General features: G+C 36.7%; 2 protein-coding genes across 5 annotated transcripts; one reads left to right on the top strand and one right to left on the bottom strand.

Annotated features, from left to right (window-relative positions):
* The first annotated feature begins 145 nt into the window (after positions 1-145).
* On the top strand, positions 146-2,818 carry LOC126771681 (uncharacterized). Of its 3 annotated transcripts, none has more exons than XM_050491695.1 (3): positions 146-593; positions 1,679-1,838; positions 2,164-2,818. In XM_050491695.1, exons 1-3 carry the CDS (start codon positions 449-451, stop codon positions 2,447-2,449), a joined length of 591 nt encoding a protein of 196 aa, XP_050347652.1. In that variant the 5' UTR covers positions 146-448; the 3' UTR covers positions 2,450-2,818. The 3 variants fall into 3 exon arrangements, with proteins under 3 accessions (XP_050347652.1, XP_050347653.1, XP_050347654.1); XM_050491696.1 differs by having other exon boundaries at positions 149-593; positions 2,176-2,818; XM_050491697.1 differs by lacking the exon at positions 146-593 and adding an exon at positions 743-944.
* A 9,921-nt stretch (positions 2,819-12,739) lies between these two features.
* Positions 12,740-14,202, bottom strand: LOC126771683 (uncharacterized). Of its 2 annotated transcripts, none has more exons than XR_007669555.1 (3): positions 14,094-14,139; positions 13,373-13,715; positions 12,740-13,049 (listed from the first exon to the last, which is right to left on the bottom strand). XR_007669555.1 is itself a non-coding variant. In XM_050491699.1 (3 exons), the coding sequence occupies exons 1-3, from the start codon at positions 14,159-14,161 to the stop codon at positions 12,866-12,868; spliced, it is 549 nt and encodes a 182-aa protein (XP_050347656.1). In that variant the 5' UTR covers positions 14,162-14,202; the 3' UTR covers positions 12,740-12,865. The 2 variants fall into 2 exon arrangements, 1 of the variants encoding a protein (XP_050347656.1); XM_050491699.1 differs by lacking the exon at positions 14,094-14,139 and adding an exon at positions 14,140-14,202.
* Positions 14,203-16,770: the final 2,568 nt, after the last annotated feature.

Below are 16,770 nucleotides of genomic sequence, written 5' to 3'. Positions count from 1 at the left end.
AAACTATCTTAAAAGAGTCAGTAATAAAAATGATAATTTAATGATAATAACGCGTACCTCATTATAAAAAAGAATATAATTTTAAACTTGATTTTGAATCTATCTTTTTAAGAACATATAGTTTGGGATTATTTATTAAAATCGATATAGGTGAAAATGTAAAACGAGATTACTTATATTATTGCATGAATAACTTGAGCTCTTTTTAATATAAAACTACATATATGTATTTATTATGGCACTTCTATTTATATTCACTCAATGGTAAACCACGCCGTACACCGAGTGCGATGAGCGATACGACCATCTATCACCATTCAAAGCGGCAACGTCGCGCATCGCTTTCCTTAGCGCAGTATAGCTAGCGCCTCGCATGGGGAGGACGCGTTCGCGCTCGAACGCATCGTGTATCTGAAAAGGTTATATGTATTGTTGAGATCACGCAATAATGAACGCGAGAGAGTACAGAGAGAAATTAATTGATGAAGTGAAAAAGTACCCCGTGCTGTACGACACAAACCACGAGAACCATCGCGATATCGATGTCAGAGACCGGTGTTGGCAGGAAATATCCGAGCGCCTCGGAGCTAACTGTAAGTACTCTATCGACTTAACAATAAGGTTGATAATCGAATGTTGTAATAAGTTAAGCTATATTCCAGGCCATTATAAGAGATAAGCGACTTTAAGGCGCGGGGTTAAGTGTTGCGTTCGCGTAGCAAGTCTAATATAGTGTCAGTGCCTCTATTCACGCACCACAGATAATAAAACTCGTGATTGTTTTCATTTTATTTTGATTATTATTAGACGGCAATAGCTTATGTTTGCAATCGTGTTTATAAAGTGTTATTATGCTGCTCACAATAAATGTTTTAATCGTCGCGTTTTATTTATTATCGAGTATTAAAATTCTGTTTGCAACGGGATGATAATTCAACAATATTGTACGCGTGATTTTAAGTCATTTTTAGGGCTGTGCATATTTTATGGCAAGATTATAACTTATATAAGCTAATAATAAGCTATCTACCATATGTTGCAATAAAGTCCACCTATTGTTTTATTTTGTTTTGTTTTCGTCAATTACGTTATAATAAAGTTGTTATTTCGTATTTCTTGAAGATCCTATTAAGGGTATAACATATTAATTACAAGCTGCTTACCCGGGCCTGAACCAGCAAACTTCTATTGAACTGTGAATCCACACGTTATCTATTCACTGCGATCTAGTCTGTAATTACCATCCCGTGATGGTCAAAGTAACCTTTTCTATTAATACGAGAATGATAATACCGGTAGTTTCCATCAAAAGACACAAAATACCCCCTTGAAATTGGGCGGTTGATGCTTACTCGCAGTTGCCGCAGAGACGATTTTTTTTTAAATTTATTTATATATATTATATATTTTGTTTTGAAAACAAATGTATAAAACTTAACCAACAAAACCATTATATATTCCTTATATTAAATTTGAATATTTACTTTTAGCTGAGGAAGAATAAAAAGTATCTTTATATCTAGAATTCCTATTTAGTAGATTTAATTAAATCTGAATATCTGATATATACGTACATATATCTGAATAACAGATATATGTACGTATAGCAATTCTGTACATAATTACGTTTTTAATTCTAAATCTTTGATATCGACTATTGAATAAATCTCATCGACAGGCGAAGTATTAAAACGCGAATGGAAGATCCTCCGTGACTCCCTTCGACAATCCCTCAAGAAAAGCGACAAGGGCGTCACGACCAAAGCCGGGCTGCCCTGCAAGAAATGGCGTTTCCAAAATAGAATGTCCTTTGTCTTGCCATACATGACGATGAGGCCGTAAGTATTTATTACTAACGAAAAAGACAAATTAATATTATGTGATACTTCTTTTATAAGAATATTTAACGCTGTGTTGTACGCGTATCCACCATGCGCTGAACATTGGTGTTGACAATTTTCAGCGCATGGTACACTTCATTACCTACCACTAGTAAAAACTTGATTGATAATTAGTTTTTAATGGAAAACCAATTATCATTTAATGGTTTACAATTAACACTTTAGTGTGTATTTTTTTTTTTTTCTACATATTAAAGTTTTTTGTCATAATAATGTACCTGACATTAGGGTGTAAGAACGGGGTTTATATCAATTAATAAAGGGATGCTTCCAGGAACCGTCGCTCGTTGAGGAGAGACATCAAACTAGATGATACTGAAGCTCAATCGGACCAAGACCAGGAGTCGGAGGTGTGGGACCCGGGCAACAGCGACCAGGATTCCCTGGACTTGTACTTCGCCAGCGTTTGCCAAAGCACGAAGAGGCTACCAAAGAAATACCAGAATCTGATCAAAAAGCAAGTACTGGAGGTGCTGCTTAGGGTTGAGGAGCAAGTCGAAGCCGAGTCGGGGGAGTCCAAAATGACAGTGTACAAAAACTCTGAATAATAGCTTATCTTATCTTTAAATGCTTCGCCAAATTGAAATCCGATGGGACGCCTTGTCTAAGATAAGTTATTCCAGTAATAAATGTTTAGTGTAATTTTTAATTGTGACGTGAGTATTTGACTGTATGACGTAAGTACTTCTGTCTGTAATCATTTTAAAATTGTGGAAAATGATGGAATGTTTGTTTCAATATACTTAGTAAAATATTATTTCCAATAAAAACATATTTTTATTTTGTTTTCTTTTTCACAAATGCGTTTTTCCAGCGAAAAAAAAAAAACAGGAGGATCAGCTTGGTCACGACACTTTTGTGTGATGTTATTCCATTTAAATAAAGTTTCACCTTCAAACACAATCCATAAAGTTATATAATCTAAATTTCTTACATAAAATACTCATTAATTCAACATCAATTTTCACTTATCAATTAAAAGCGATCCGTGAGCGTTATTACTTCTGAAAGTAAGGCTTTGTAGATATAAATATAAGCCCTAAGAATCCCCGTCCTTGGAACCTTATCAATTCCAATATTGTCGTCCACAGCCTACGCGACTCCGCGACCCAATTCGCGCTCGATCGAGCGAGCGAACCAAATTGAAATATTTACAGCGCTAATATTATTTACCGAGATTTTTTTACTTCCACCGAATTTTGGTAAGTAAATTGCTATTTCGGGGTTAACGTAATAAGTATGTGTGCAAAAAATTTAAGCTTAACGTCATGATCTTAATATCCTTGCTGAATGTAAGTTTGTTGTTTACGTAATCCATAAATTCTTAATTTTAAAATAGTCAAACTCAGTGTATAGGACGTGTGGATCCTAATCGAAGATCGTAGGCTTAAATCAGGTGCGTCCAAGCAACGCTGAACTTTCTTGAAGATGTGAAGTAAAGTGAAGGAAAACATCGTAACTAACAACGAATCCGTTTTGGAACAGCGTAGTGGAATATGCTCCAAACCTTTTCTTAAAGAGGAGAGAACTGTAAGTCTTTTACCAGCTGTTACTTATATCTACCTAATTTACAATTTAATTCAAAGAGATGTATTACACATTATTTTCATATATGTTATTCTAATAAACCTGTTATTCTAATAAAAACTGTGCCTTCATTGAGTTCCCCTGAAGTCGAGATCTTTTTTTTTTTTTATAGAATAGGAAGGCGGACGAGCATATGGGCCACCTGATGGTAAGTGGTCACCAACGCTCTTAGACATTGGCATTGTAAGAAATGTCAACCATCGCTTACATATCCAATGCGCCACCAACCTTGGGAACTAAGATTTTATGTCCCTTGTGCCTGTAATTACACTGGCTCACTCACCCTTCAAACCGGAACACAACAATATCAAGTATTCCTGTTTTGCAGTAGAATATCTGATGAGTGGGTGGTACCTACCCAGACGAGCTTGCACAAAGCCCTACCACCAGTGAAAATCTTATGTTAAACATGCACATAACAGATACCCAATAGTCTGAGGGTGTGTACCGCCAGCATCAGGCCGTCGAACATTATGCGGTGTCACGCGCGCGCTCGACGCCGATCAACTAAAACATGATCCCGGTAATTTGTTCATTTTTCCGTCCCTTTTTAGATTTTGTTGGTCTTTTATAGATTTTTGCTGTATTACATGTGTTTTACAGTCATTATTGCTTGCTTTGTTTCATAAGATTTTTTTAAGCTCTCCTTAAATTAGATTTGAATTTCTTCTTTACTCGAAACGCATTGATGATTGAACCTAAGATGAAGCTGTATAAAGTAGAAAGAATACTTTAAGTTTATATTTTAATAAATATTTATAATATTCTTAAAGTTAATAGCCTTCTTGTTTTTCATTATAGAAAGATAATTTGGTGAAGTAAATAAAACTAACTAGTTTATAAATAAATGATCTCAAGTAAAGCTTCTACTGCAAATTAGTAAATAGGTAAACTAACAGAAAACGTTTTTTTATAAAAAAATTTATGGACCAACTGATGGTAAGTGGTCACCAACGCCCATAGACATTGACATTGTTAGCAACCTTGGGAACTAAGATGTTACGTCCCTTGTGCCTGTAATTACACTGGCTCACTCACCCTTCAAACCGGAACACAACAATACCAAGTACTGCTGTTTTGCGGTAGAATATCTGATGAGTGGGCGGTACCGACCCAGACGAGCTTGCACAAAGCTCTACCACCAGTGAATATCATAAACCCGGAGAGATTATATGTATGAACGTGTAAATGTCAGAGACTGCCATTTAGATTTGACTTTTTGATTTTTGCTTTAGATAGCCCATTCGTTGAGGAACTTTATAGGCTATATAACCACACGCTACGACCCTAACGAGCGACGTAGTAACCATAAACGTCAGGCAACCAATCTGGCAAACTTCAAGCAGTCCCAAGTTATGCATAATTGAAATTGAATGCGGACGAACCTGCACGACAAGACACGGATAAAGAAATTACAAACTTTTAACAAAACGCAATAAGACTGTCGAAGTGAATCTCATTATTGGAAATAGAATATTCAAATCTAATATCCTATATTGATTATATCTAATTCGTCTTACATCTGTTAAGTAACACGGAACTTATATGTATTCTATCTCAATCATCACTCATCACGGTTCTGCCGATGGTCGTATTCAGTAATGTGTTTATTTTATGCAAATTTTTTACTTCGCACGCCATTTCTACACTTCTTATATTACTTTCTTTGTAAAAATAATCCCAAGACTCATTCGTGGCCGTGTTAGGCAAATACAGAAGCTAAAGGAGAAACCTTTGTGAGCTATTTCAAGGAAGCGTGTGACGCTGCTGTGGGTTGAACGCCCTGAAAATCGTATTTGCAAATTGACTGCTATTTGCGAAGGCGAGGGATTTCAAGTTACATAATACTCGATTTCCGCCCGGTTTGCCGTTTCCCAAAGCCAGAGTTCTCTGAAATGGGTTTCATTTGTATTGATTTCTGTAACACAAAGCGGGCGGACCCCGAGCTAACAAATTGCAACTGTCACTATGTGGTTATAGCCTCCTTGTACCCAGCCGCGCGAAACCTTACGATACCCAACGAACCTACACACCATTCTCGCCCCTATATCTCGTTCGCAGCGAGTATAATGCCGTGTAGTAAATAAACATCTAGTCAGACACGTTCCGCGCGTAACGAGCGGCAAAAACAAAGATATAAATATTATCAATCGCCAGTTTATTACTTATATATCGATATCGTAGGGAGACAACAATTGCACGATAAATAATCGGGCCGCGATGTCGTCATTATTGCTCGCTCGTGAATCATCGGCAGTTTCCGGCGACGTCCGCGCCCTCTGTCCCGCTTTATCGCGTGGCCACACTACTGAGTTTCCTGAAGGGCGGACGCACACACCCCATAAATTATATCGATAAACGCTTTACAAGAAGCACTCTTACTTTTTGTTTAATGGCATTTAAACTATTGCGTTTCGTTATTGCTCGTGAACCTACACGCTATTGAATCTTTTTTTTAAATAAGTACCGCCCATTTACAATTGTCCTATTATATATTTTTTAATTGACTAATGTTTTTTAAAATAAATGACTGAAAGGCAAAATAACAATTAATTTCATATATTTTAACTTTCTAAAAAATGCCGTTGTCGCGTTTATATTAAATTATGTCATAGCTTTATATTGGCTTATGGTGTAATTATTCAATTTAATTATACAAACCTGAGTAATAAATTGCGAGTGCGTTTCCATTTATCCATCACAGCGTGCACGTAAACGTGTAATAAAATCGTATTACCTCATAAACTTATTCCTGAAATAGTTTTAGTTCGTTCAGCTAGTTTCGATCTGCAAAACAGGAATTGCGGTTCGAATCCGAAGCATTATCGCCACTACGCAGGGAATACACGCGGGCACCGACCTGTCATACCCACGTCATAACATTTATAGGCAATTAACGGAATATCTCGTTTCATGGGACAATTTGCGAGTTGTAAATCAATTGAAATTGCTATCATTTAAGCGTCTGTTACAGAGATAGACGTGTAATTACTGACAAACAAAGGCCGTTTCACGGGACTGTCCGCGGTTATTTGAAATTGGTGTATTGAATTTTACTTTTTTTTATAGAATAGTAAGGCGGACGAGCATATGGGCCACCTGATGGTAAGTGGTCACCAACGCCCTTAGACATTGGCATTGTAAGAAATGTCAACCATCGCTTACATATCCAATGCGCCACCAACCTCGGGAACAAAGATTTTACGTCCCTTGTGCCTGTAATTACACTGGCTCATTCACCCTTCAAACTGGAACACAATTATATCAAGTACTGCTGTTTTGCGGTAGAATATCTGATGAGTGGGTGGTACTTACCCAGACGAGCTTGCACAAAGCCCTACCACCAGTAAAAATGAGCTTGTTCTCAAATAAGCCACGATAATAAAAACGGTACACAGGCTGGCTAGCGATAAGAAAGTCGTAGGTTCAATCCTGACCCCTTGGTATGGTCATAATATAAACGTTTTACATAACAATAAAACGGTTATTATGTGCCGAAAGAAAACACAGCATCGCATTATGAAGAAGCAGTGTCGACTCACCTTTATTGTTGTACTTACTCTCGTGTGTCTTAACCCAAATCCATAGATGTTCATCCTCTACCTTATTTGAAATATCTATGGTCTGTCACTGTCATAGTCATTGGAGTATTCACCAGGAAGAGCATTCCTGCGATGCTGTGTTTTCTTTCGGCACATAATAACCGTTTTATTTTTATGTAAAACGTTTATATTATGTGCCTTGTAGAAAACACAGCATCGCATTATGAAGACGACGTGTTTGATATCTGCTTGTGACAAATAAACACACGCAATGTTGAATTAGACTTTAAACATTAAATTACTAATATGTTTAAGCCATAGACCTAGGAATAAAAAATTTAAAAAATTTAAGATTAGTCTAAAATTCTTTATTCTGTAAACATAACTTCTATTATAAAAATGAATAATTAAGTGCCATTCTCCTGCAATTGAAATTAAATTGACCAAGCAGAAAAGTTCTTATTTATATACCTATTCTTCTGCAATTTGATATAAATAAAAGAAAATATTTTATACACTATATTTAAACCAGAATGGGTTTAATAAAATGCAACAGAAAGTAATAAAATAAATGAGTATTATACTGCAATTAGAAATAAAAAACAGAAGTATAAATTATAACATAATACGCCTCCGAGGCACAATATAAACAAAATAACAAAAAACTTAATAAACTCTTAAATAATTGAAAATAATTATAAATATTAATTATTAACAAACTAATCCTATTCTCTTAATATATAGTATTTATGAGATCAATATAATCACAATGAAGTCATCACATTAAATTATTTTAAAGTTATCAAATAAATTATAGTCAAATTCGCGTTCCTGTGTATCAATCTCTCGGCAATAATGCTTTCTTAGGGTATCAATAGCTTTCCAGTTACCTCTTTCTAAAATTTCTTCTACAGGTCTATTTTCTAGCCAAGCTAGAGAAGCTACTGCTGATCGACATGAACCAGGTGAGGCATCAATTCCTGCATCCTTTAGAACAGAACGTACCCATCCTCCTATCACAGTCCTAGAAGCTGGTTTTGGAATACCTCTTATTGTGATAAACAGATTATCTATATCTTCTGTCCGTCTACTTTCAGTTGCTTGAATTAAGAGACGTATCCATCGAACTGGACATAAATTAATTTCCTGATTAGGTAGAAGTCTCAAACCAGACTGGCGTCTGGATCCATTATCAGTTTTAGCTCCGAATACAGGCCAAAAACAAATCTCTTGCCCCTTGTCAATGAAGTGATGTTTAGATAATCTTAATAATGTCAAATCATGAAATCTGCGCCCTGATGTTAAAAGTAAAATTGTTGCAGTTTTTCTTGCAATATCGAATAATGAGTCAGCCTTGGGGTCATTTTTAAGCCATTCTATCACTTGTCTAGCATTCCAAATTGGTGGTTTAAATGATGGTGGTTAAGAATTATTGATGGCCTTCAAAACTTGTTTCACCATAAAGTCAGAAGATATAGTACTACTTTGCCCACAAAATGTTGCCACTGCTGATTTATGAACCAACACAGTACCATATGCTAAACCTTCCTTTAAAAAAGTATCTGCAAGAAATTAAGCTACGTCTTCTGGTCTGGGTGATCTGGGGTCTAATCTATTAGCATTACACCAAGCTAACCATCTCTTAATAGCTGGTTCATATGTGTCAAGAGTAGATCGACGCCAACACTTTTTAATGAGGTCTTTTTCGGCCTGAGACCATGTGGCTATTGTGTCCGCCCACCACCAATTTTCCAAACCTTCAGAACTAGCTGGTCTATCTGTGGAGGTGGACGCCCTGTTGTCAGGTCCACCAAAACCTTGTGTAAGTTGGGCACTGTCATGGGCTCCTGTCCTGTCCTGTCCAGGACCGCACCCCGACCGATGTCTGAAGTGTCGGTAGTCAAAAAATGGGATACGGGTATCGAGTGAATGGGGGTTGTTAGATAAACGGCTCCGAGCCACCACTGTAAATCCGTCATCGCCATCCGCGGGAAGAATAACTTTGTTTTTGGCAGATTGCGAGGGAACTGTCTTAAAAAGATCTGTAGGTGCCGACAGTGAAGTCTTCCCCTCGGTATCACGAAGCATGCAAAGTTCAACTGCCCTAGCAGGCATTGCAGTTGCCGTAGATTGCAAGCTTTCTTGGTTAACAGGTTTGTTAAGGCAGTAGAAATTGATGTCTACTTCTTGGTCGGAAGAGACATGATATTCCGCTCTGTATCCCAATTTATGCCTAGAAAGTCCAGGGACCTCACTGGAGTCAACGTTGACTTCGTGTAATTGTTTTTCCATCCTAGGGACTCCAAAAGCTCCACAACCTCCGCGGTCTGTGATGCCAACTTGGAAGGGTCCTGGTGTACCAAGAGAAAATCGTCTAAGTACACCACAACTGGCATCCCTCTCTTGCGTAGAGTCTCCCAGCAAGTGACTGCTGAGAAAAACCGGGGTGCTGATGCTAGGCCGAATGGCAGTGAGGTCATTTGAAGCATTTCCTGTTTGTAAAACAGGCGCAGAAATGGTCTGTGGGAGGATGTAATAGGTAGATGGAAGTAAGCCCGTGATATGTCGGCTTTTACCAACCAATCGCCTGGTTGAAGGAATTCTGGTATGGTGGCATGGCTGATAAGTTGAAAATATTTTGTTTTCACAAATCTGTTTAGCTGGCGTAGGTCGAAGATGGGTCTGAAGCCACCATCGCTTTTCTTTACTAGAAATACCCGGGAGAAGAAACCGGAAGTCAAAGAAACTGGTCTTTCTAGAATTCCAAGACTCTTTAACTCCTCGATTTGTAGTCATTTGTACAGACGGTTTTGTAGCATAACTTTGTGCTACTACTGTTGTAGGGTATACTAAGGGAGGTCTCTGAACAAAGGGTATCGGAGACCCCGATATTATTTCAGAATAAAAGGTGTTGCTCCGAGCTCCTCCCAATTTTTCCTGAAATCTCTTAATTGCCCCTTTCGGAACCCCTGCTTGGCGTCACTGTCTCGATTGATCAAAGGTACGAAAGGAGGATTTTTTACCTCTACCTTTACCTTTGCCTCTGGTCTTATACTCATTACCTTAAAAATTCCTCCGAGGAGCCTCATATCTAGGTTTCTTTGGGACAGAGCTAGGAAATGAGTTTGGGGCTGAGTGAGAAGGATTTTTTCTCTAAAATGATGTTGTTGAATTTTTTTCTGTTAACACAAGAGAATTTAACCATTGCTACGGGCCACCATAATTCTGAATTAAAATATTTAATCTAACTTGATCAAATAAACAAGTTTCTGAAGGAGGAATATTTCTAAGTTGCACACAGTAGTAGTAGTAGAAATATTCCTCCTTCATCTTCATTCTAAGGAATTCTCTGTGTGCACTTGTTAGGTACCTCTTTAATTAGCCTCTCCCTTCTAGTTTCTATACACTCAGCCCGCTTACCACATACAATTTGTAATATGTCCTCAGAGTTTTTTAAAAAATGTTGTTCCTTTACCAACTGCAGAGACAATCTTCTGTAAAAGGGTTGATGCTTTTAATTCTTCCGGGGATTTAAAAGCCCAGCCAACTACTGACTGCAAACCACTACGAAGTAAATCTTTACTCTCAAACATTGCATTTGATAGGGCAACCATAACATTCTCAGTGCCTACTAAATAATCCTTTGTTTTACTGAGGTGGCACAATTCATCATTTATTGCTAAGCTAGTAAAGCCAGGTGTGGCAGCAAAAGATTGTAATGACTTAGAGTATCTAACATTACACCAGGTTGGTAAGCCAAAATAAGTTTGAACACTGATTATTTGACACTTGTGATTGTTGTGATTGGTTATTATGAGAGCCGCCGAGACTCTGCATATAGATGTTAGATAAAAATCCTACCTGATTAATAAGCGCTTCCAAGCGAGGGTCCCTCTTTAGAATCTCTTCTTTTAAAAGAGGGCCTTTCACTCTCCGTCAGAGAAGAACTTGCAGACGAATCTGAGTCCGACCCGTCTTCGTTATAATCACTACGTTCGGTTCGTTTTCGTTCATTTTATAACTTAAAACTTATTAAAAATTTCAAATCGTACACAACTTGGCGGCGAGTAACACACGCAATGACTTTGACAGGCCGGTTCCCGCCTTGCGGTGATAGACCATAGATATTTCAAATAAGGTAGAGGATGAACATCTATGGATTCGAGTTAAGACACACGAGAGTAAGTACAACAATAAAGGTGAGTCGACACTGCTACTTCATAATACGATGCTGTGTTTTCTACAAGGCACATAATACTTTTTTTTTATGTTATACGCAGACGGACGAGCAAATGCGAAACTTTTGACACGACAGACTTTGCTGTATCTTTCTATTACTTCTAGTTTGGTAGTTTGGTGTGCCTGTGTATTTTTATTACCAGGTAGCATCACAATCGACGTTCAAACGTTTGGATTGCAATTTTTGTTTTGTCTTCATTTTGTCATAGAGTTGTGTTTCTGTAAAGGACATTAATTTACATCTAAGTATTTGTCTTCATAACCGGTTTCTATTTACTATATTAGCAACTTCTCTCATATCAGCTGCGGGCACGTGACATTAGCAGATCAGACCCAGATTTCGTCGAGTTGTATAATGTTACGCACAGTATGTGCTTCATTTAAATATAAAACTCATTCAGTTACACTATATAATGTATTACTTACACCTAACCTACATAAATACGATTTAAAAGTATAATTTTCTGACTGACTAAATAGTTTTTTAAAAAAATCAATTGTTTGCTTAGATATATTAACACCGATGAATAGTGGATAGGTATGTACAGCACTGTGACTTTCATTTAATTACAATGAAGTACACATTTATTAATAGTAAATCAAGTTTTCGCGAAGAAAATAAATATTAACATCACATGTTCAATTTTAAACCAAATGGTTACGGCTTCAAGTCCATATTACTCTGCCTCCTCCAATGCATTGTTTACTGTACACAATTACAGTAACTGTAATTGTGGCATTGTTTTCTATTAAGGTTATGTATTTGAAACCCAAATCATGTTTAACCTTTCGTATTCTAAAAAGAGCCGAGGATAGCAATTTTTCAATCTGTCTTATTGACCTTTGTTTAATGGATTCAATTATATTAAGATGTACTTCAGAGTTACTGTATTTGCTAAAAATGTATATATACATATACATTTTACTATTTTTACTATTTTACAATGTATAAAAATTAATTGGACATTTCTTTTTTATTTTAATTACTGTCCTTTGCACCTTACATAAAATAAGCAATATCTTTTGTGAGTCTCCTAAGAGCAAATATCTGCGTCATTTCAAACATTCACAAGTTCATTAGTAACAAAATCAAACTATACTTCAAAAACAAAATATTATACCTCATTCAAGTAGGTTCGTATGTAAATTCTATCCAGAAGAACTGTCGAGAAGTAACTCAGTACCCAGTAGGTACACTTTTCTATTTCAATTTCTTAGGTAATATGCCGGATTACCGGATTCGATCCTAAGTCCAGTATAAATAAATGTTATTGTGTTGTGCTGTACAGATAAACTCAACATCAGCCAGGAGTTAAGAGATACTTCGGAAAACAAGTCGAGATTACCCAATCTTTGAATCTGTTCGCTCGTACGATAACGAATGTGTAGTTGACTAACCTTTTTTCAAATTATGCGGGCGCCATCGTAAAATGGCGGTCAGGAAGTTTATTAATAATTGAAACTTGGATAGGTTCAAATTGTTTAATATCGTTAAGCAGCGCTTTATGAGCTCTTAAACAGAGAACTCTTTTATATAACTATGAATGCTTCTTCTAATTCTAGAATAGTGTTGTTAGCACAATAGGTGCCTTTCCTTTATGATATCAACTCTAAATATTTAGCATGAGTATCAATTAAAAGCTCCACTACGTACAACACATCGACGAACTTACGCACGCAGTGTGTGTACCATATAATTTGTTCGTACACTCGCTTCTTCCAGCGCCACTTGAGAGCGAGCGTGTACACGCGTCTGTTATCAATAATGAGCTGGTCCAACCTATTTAAACACAACATTTATATTAGAAGTTTATCTCGATGATGTCGCCAAAATGGCCCAATGGCTCGGGCCCACCACTGAGTTTTCATTTGCTTTGCATCAGTCATTGTTTATAATAATACGTTTATATACGTATACATATAATATAACATATATTATGGTCGGCGGTGAAAAAGACATCATGAGGAAACAAGCATATTTCTGATGAAGTTCTGCCAAATTATAAGTGTGAAGGGAGGCTCCGAAGCTTCCAATCATAAGGAGTGGACATCATTGCGCAGCAGAGAGACGGTTAATAAATACGTTTGTTAAATAAAGCGAACCTGTCAAATATAAACGCAATCCTTAACGCGGGATCGTTTTTGTACTTTTCCAGAACTGGGTCCAAAGTGCTGAAACCATTCTGCGTATCGTATAACGACTGTTTCATCAAATCTATGATTTTGAGTTTTAATTTCCTTTCAGAGGGTGGATAAAACCTATCGGGGTTCCTGAGACTCTGTTTCACTTGTCCACGCCTTCTTAAGCCGTAATCATTGATGAAGGTATGTAGGTTCACAACGAGTTCATCGTCAGATATGTTTTTCTCCTGCCTTGTTTTATTTTCCAAAGATTTAACTGAATTGGAATTGTAATATGCAGACACTAAATTGTGAAGTTGTAAATCTGAAAACGAATAATACTTTGGCTTAACAACTTTAGTAAGTTTGAGCTCGTAAAAGCTCCCATTCCAATAGTGGGAGTGGGTAAAGGCCACAGTCAGATACGGAGACAGTTTGGAGTTACAGTTATTATGGGTGTACAAGGGCAGAGTTTCATCCGCCACTTGTGGGCGAAACTTCAAGCACCAGATGAATTACAAGTATAAACACAAATTGGCCTCTATGACGCAGTAGATACGAGTAGATAGAACACATTAATTTGAAACCTTAGATAAAGGGTTTTTGAATGCCTAACTTTTAGTTTTTAATTTATCAATCTCAATTACATATTTAAAAAAATCTTATAACTTTAAACAAACATAATTTAATAAAGTTTTCATACTGATGTAGTCAATTAGTTGTACGAATGTTTTAATGTTAACACTCACATGCTATGACAGCAAATATCATTTTGTAATGCTCTCCAGCTGCGAAATTTATAGCTTTGCTTAATTACGTGTTTTATGGAGCTATATAATTAACCGCTTGCTTGCATCTTGCATAGCAGTTTTTATTGAATTCTTACATCATTTATTTGTTTTGAATGTTTTATCTTAAATATATACAAGATTAGATGAACAAATAGAAAATGATTATAGATAAATGTATCAGCGTGCTAATGTCCAACTGTTGGTCAATGATGTCCACAATGGTCTATCGCTTCTCCAACCCTTCGGTGGATACTTGGAGCAGAATTTCATCTGACAAATGCAGGTGTCCTTACTATATTTTTCTTGCCCGGGTTTGAATCTGCAATAGTCGATTGGATTTACATGTTCTAACCACTGAGCTTTATCGTCTCAAAAATATTATATTATTCTTTCCATCTCCTGTAAGTTACTTCTAAGACGTATTAAATATTTTTCAATTCAATTTTCATTTCTAAATGTAAACGAAGAATCTCTCGATGTTGATGTATTCCGTCAGCAGCCGCGAGGCATATCGGCCTCAATTCGATTTTTCGCAATTCGAGAGAGGCCAAAACTAAATTTCCGGTACTTCAGTGTAAGGCCCTTTTTTCCTTTTCCTTTGAGGGATGAAATTACGAACCCTCGCCCGTAGAATAGCCCGCCCTTTCAAGTTCCACGATTTCAATTTTATCCCGGAAATATGTTCTATTAATACAATAACAGTACATCATTAAATAATCACATTCGAAATCATTATATATTTCAATATCATTAATATATCTTTATTATATTTATTATGTTGAGCCGAGGTGGCCCAGTGGTAAGAACGAGTGAATCTTAACCGATGATCGTGGGTTCAAACTCTGGCAAGCACCACTGAACTTTCATGTGCTTAATTTGTGATTATAATTCATCTCGTGCTTTACGGTGAAGGAAAACATCGTGAGGAAACCTGCATGTGCTTAATCTCACTGAAATTCTATATTCCACCAACCCGCACTGGAATGAACCTTCTCCTTAAAAAAGGGAGAGGAGCCCTTTAGCCCAGCAATGGGACATTCACAGGCTGTTACGGTAATGTTACTACCTACCTATTAAGGCTGTCCGCAATTTTAGATAATTTCGTACATCCTTACAAAATCATCGTTCTAATCGAGTCATATTCAATTGCGCAATATATTGTAGAGACGTATAAACGTTGCAATTTCAATAACGTGTGGTTTTACCAAAATAGGCATCTTGATGGCGTCAGACATAATTAAGTTATCTTTAGACCATACATGACCATTTACTCTGAGTTTTTATTTTCTTAATTTGTGTTAATAATTCATTTCGCTCGGTAGTTAAACAAGACATCACCACCACCACCACATGACTTTGGAGTAGCATGGTGGTGTAAGATCCAAAAAACCACTTCCGTAGTTCCGGGTGGCACTTGTTACCACTACGTGGTGTCTGCATAGAACAAAACGTTCTAAAAATGCAAACTTTATATTGGTAATGTAAAAAATCAAGTGGCAATCCTATACGTATTAGTGTAAACAGTTAGCGTGATTCAGAAATTTGTTTTCATACGAAATTTTAGTACAGACATTAAATCATTTTTACGGCCTAACAGATTTCTTATCAGTTAAGTTAAGACAATTAAATCCAAATAGACACAAACTCACTACATTACACTTTAAATCCAATAATTTTATTTATTAGATAAATTTATAACAACTATATATTTATCAGCGATATAATTGTAGTTTCCTTTCAGTTAAGTAAATTAAATAAGAAACTTAAATAAACCTGTTTACATCGAGTGTACATTGAAATTCAAAGTTTTAAACAGTTCTCGTGACTAACAGGTCGGTTAATGAGGTCTATCCTGGAATAATTAAAGCGATTTTGACATCTTCCCGCGTTCAAGGGCGAGGTAATATTTATTCAACTATTCCGAATTACATTTCGTAACTACCGAGTTCCGCATTTTTTAATATTTACCGATGGGGAATGCTCAGAGCTTATTAGTGATAAGACTTTGTGAAAGCTCGTCTGGGTAAGTATAACCCACTCATCTGATATTCTACCACAAAACAGCAGTACTTGGTATTGTTGTGTTCCGGTTTGAAGGGTGAGTGAGCCAGTGTAATAACAGGCACAAGGGACATAACATCGTAGCTCCCAAGGTTAGTGGCGCATTGTCGATGTAAGCGATGGTTAACATTTCTTACAATGCCAATGTCTATTGGCGTTGGTGGCCACTTACGATCAGGTGGCCCATATGCTCGTCCGCCTTCCTATTCAATAAAAAAAAGAATATTTAATACTCTGTTTTGTAATAATAATCATAATATTTTAAACTCGCTTTGTCATATGTAAACGATCATTTAAATAATACATACAAGCTATGAACTATTTTTGTTGCAAAATTTTTACTTTAATTATATCGAGTTTGGGCACGAGCACAAGGTGCGATAGAAATCCCCCTGCGCCGGGTTACCGGTCTCATCCCGAAATCGAATCTTTTAGTATGACTAAACTGATGAGTCTTTAGATATATTCTATTATCTAGTGTACCAAGTCCTGCGCTCTGTCCGGTCGTGTCAGATGGCCGTCCCCTCG

Source organism: Nymphalis io, chromosome 11, assembly GCF_905147045.1.
Source record: "Nymphalis io chromosome 11, ilAglIoxx1.1, whole genome shotgun sequence".
NCBI lineage: Eukaryota > Metazoa > Arthropoda > Insecta > Lepidoptera > Nymphalidae > Nymphalis > Nymphalis io.
The sequence above is the reverse complement of the archived record's forward strand: the minus strand, read 5'-3'. Positions and strand labels throughout refer to the sequence as shown.